This window comes from Hylaeus anthracinus, unplaced genomic scaffold (genome assembly GCF_026225885.1).
Source record: "Hylaeus anthracinus isolate JK02 unplaced genomic scaffold, UHH_iyHylAnth1.0_haploid 12000, whole genome shotgun sequence".
Lineage (NCBI taxonomy): Eukaryota > Metazoa > Arthropoda > Insecta > Hymenoptera > Colletidae > Hylaeus > Hylaeus anthracinus.
In genome coordinates this window covers 6,604,331-6,606,161 of record NW_026534347.1, presented here as the reverse complement: position 1 = coordinate 6,606,161, position 1,831 = coordinate 6,604,331, and the positions used below count along the sequence as shown (strand labels likewise).

At 47.3% G+C, this 1,831-nt stretch overlaps 1 protein-coding gene across 1 annotated transcript in view; it reads right to left on the bottom strand.

Annotated features, from left to right (window-relative positions):
- Positions 1 to 632: 632 nt before the first annotated feature.
- The window catches only part of LOC128890389 (mucin-2-like), a 2,283-nt gene continuing 1,084 nt past the window's right edge, over positions 633 to 1,831 (bottom strand). The window contains exons 3-4 of the mRNA XM_054148827.1: positions 1,537 to 1,806; positions 633 to 1,419 (exon numbers count right to left, since the gene is read on the bottom strand). Of these exons, the coding sequence (XP_054004802.1) occupies positions 707 to 1,419; positions 1,537 to 1,806 (983 nt within the window). The 3' untranslated portion in view covers positions 633 to 706. The remainder of the gene's footprint in view (positions 1,420 to 1,536; positions 1,807 to 1,831) is intronic.

Here is a 1,831-nt window from a genome sequence, read left to right as displayed (position 1 = left end):
GGCGGGAAGCAGATTGTTACGGACGTCGGAGATGAGTCGGTCAGCCAAGACGTCATTATCGAGCATCGCGTAGCTTTCTCACCTTTTTTGCACCTGGACAGTTAAGGCGAATAAACAACGAATTTTATCGAGGACTCTGCGTAGCCTTCCTCTATTCCTAACCCTTGAAGGAGATTTTATTAGAATTCACAACAAACTCTATCTTTTGTAGTAAATAATAGTCTATCTTTTTTAGAATATCTGACATTTTTTTTGGTAGGAATGTAAGCTTTTCAAGTAGGAAATGATGATAATACACTCCACCAGTGAAGAGGTTGCGCTCTAAAACCTGAATATATTCTTTTTCCTCTAAATACTCGATGAAAATTCTATTGTCCAGGATCTACTAACCGTGTCGTTGGTGGTCTCACAACGCACAATTCGAGGAGATAAGGATTCCGTCGTATGTACATTGTAACAATATGCACAAGATAACGTCTGTCCAACTAACTAGATACTAATGTTAAAAGTCCTGTTCCCAGCTGTAAACTCGTTTTAAATAAAGCATTAGATAAAATGTTAAAAAACAGAATTTCAAGCGAACAAGACCAAGATAAGCTTACAAGGAGTGGGAATGAATCAACACCATCGTATTTCAATTGTAATACTATTATTTATTCGTTACCATTTTTTGCTACATATACGTAATTTATTTCAGCTAAACCCTTCAGCATCGCATATGCTGAGCCGCGAGATTCATCACACTCCTAATGACCTGTCCGGCAATCATGACAACGTCTTCAATGATGGCCCTCTTGGCGGCAATCGGAACTTTCACCGCAGTTTCGACGCCCGATTTGACGATATTCAGTACCAGTCCTGCGATTCCACGAATAGGCTCGGTGCTCTTCATGATCCTGTTCAAAGCCTTGGGAATGGCTTGGGCGAGGTTCTTCTCTCCAGCCTGGATGGCTTGAGCGGCCGCCTCCCTGGCATTTTCGATGTTCTTGCGAACGTCATTGCTAACCGATTTCAAATCTGGCAATTGTATACTGGGGATCGAGGGGAGTTTCGGAATATCAACGTGGGACAAGATGGATTGCATGCTGTTGATCACGTCAGGAATGGCAGACAGGGCGCTTCCAATGTCTACAGATACGCCGATGCTTCCGCTGGCGTCGAAACCTCCGCCGAGTGCTTCTCTCTTTCCCCTTCCGCCTATATTAAAACCGCCACCAAATGAAAATATAGGTTTGCGGGTAGTTTCGTTAGATTTAGAACCGATGATACCGAATGAGATGTTTCCAGATCCAGAGATAGGTCTGTTAGCTCTACGGGTAGATCCAGAAGTAGCCTGGGTTGCAGCAGAAGTGGAACCCTGAGTCGAAGCCTCGGTTGCAGCAGAAGAGGAATCCTCAGAGGAAGAAGCCTCAGTTGTACCTTCGGTGGAAGCCTCAGAGGAAGAAGCCTCAGTGGTACCTTCGGAGGAAGCCTCAGAGGAAGAAGCCTTAGTTGTACCTTCGGTGGAAGCCTCAGAGGAAGAAGCCTCAGTTGTACCTTCGGAGGAAGCCTCAGAGGAAGCCTCAGAGGAAGCCTCAGAGGAAGCCTCAGTGGAAGAGCTTGCAGCAGCAGTGCTTGTGCTAATCACAGTCGTTGCGGAGCTAGACACTTCACTGGCGGCCTCAGTCGCAACAGTGGTACCCTCAGTAGCGGGGGCAGTGGAAGTAGGTGGTGGAGATGGGCGAGTTGGGCGAGGTGGACGAGTTGGACGGCTTGCAGGCGTTGGGGGACGTTGTGGCCGTGTTGGGTGGGTGTGTGGGGGACGTGTTGGGTGGGTGTGTGGGGGACGTGT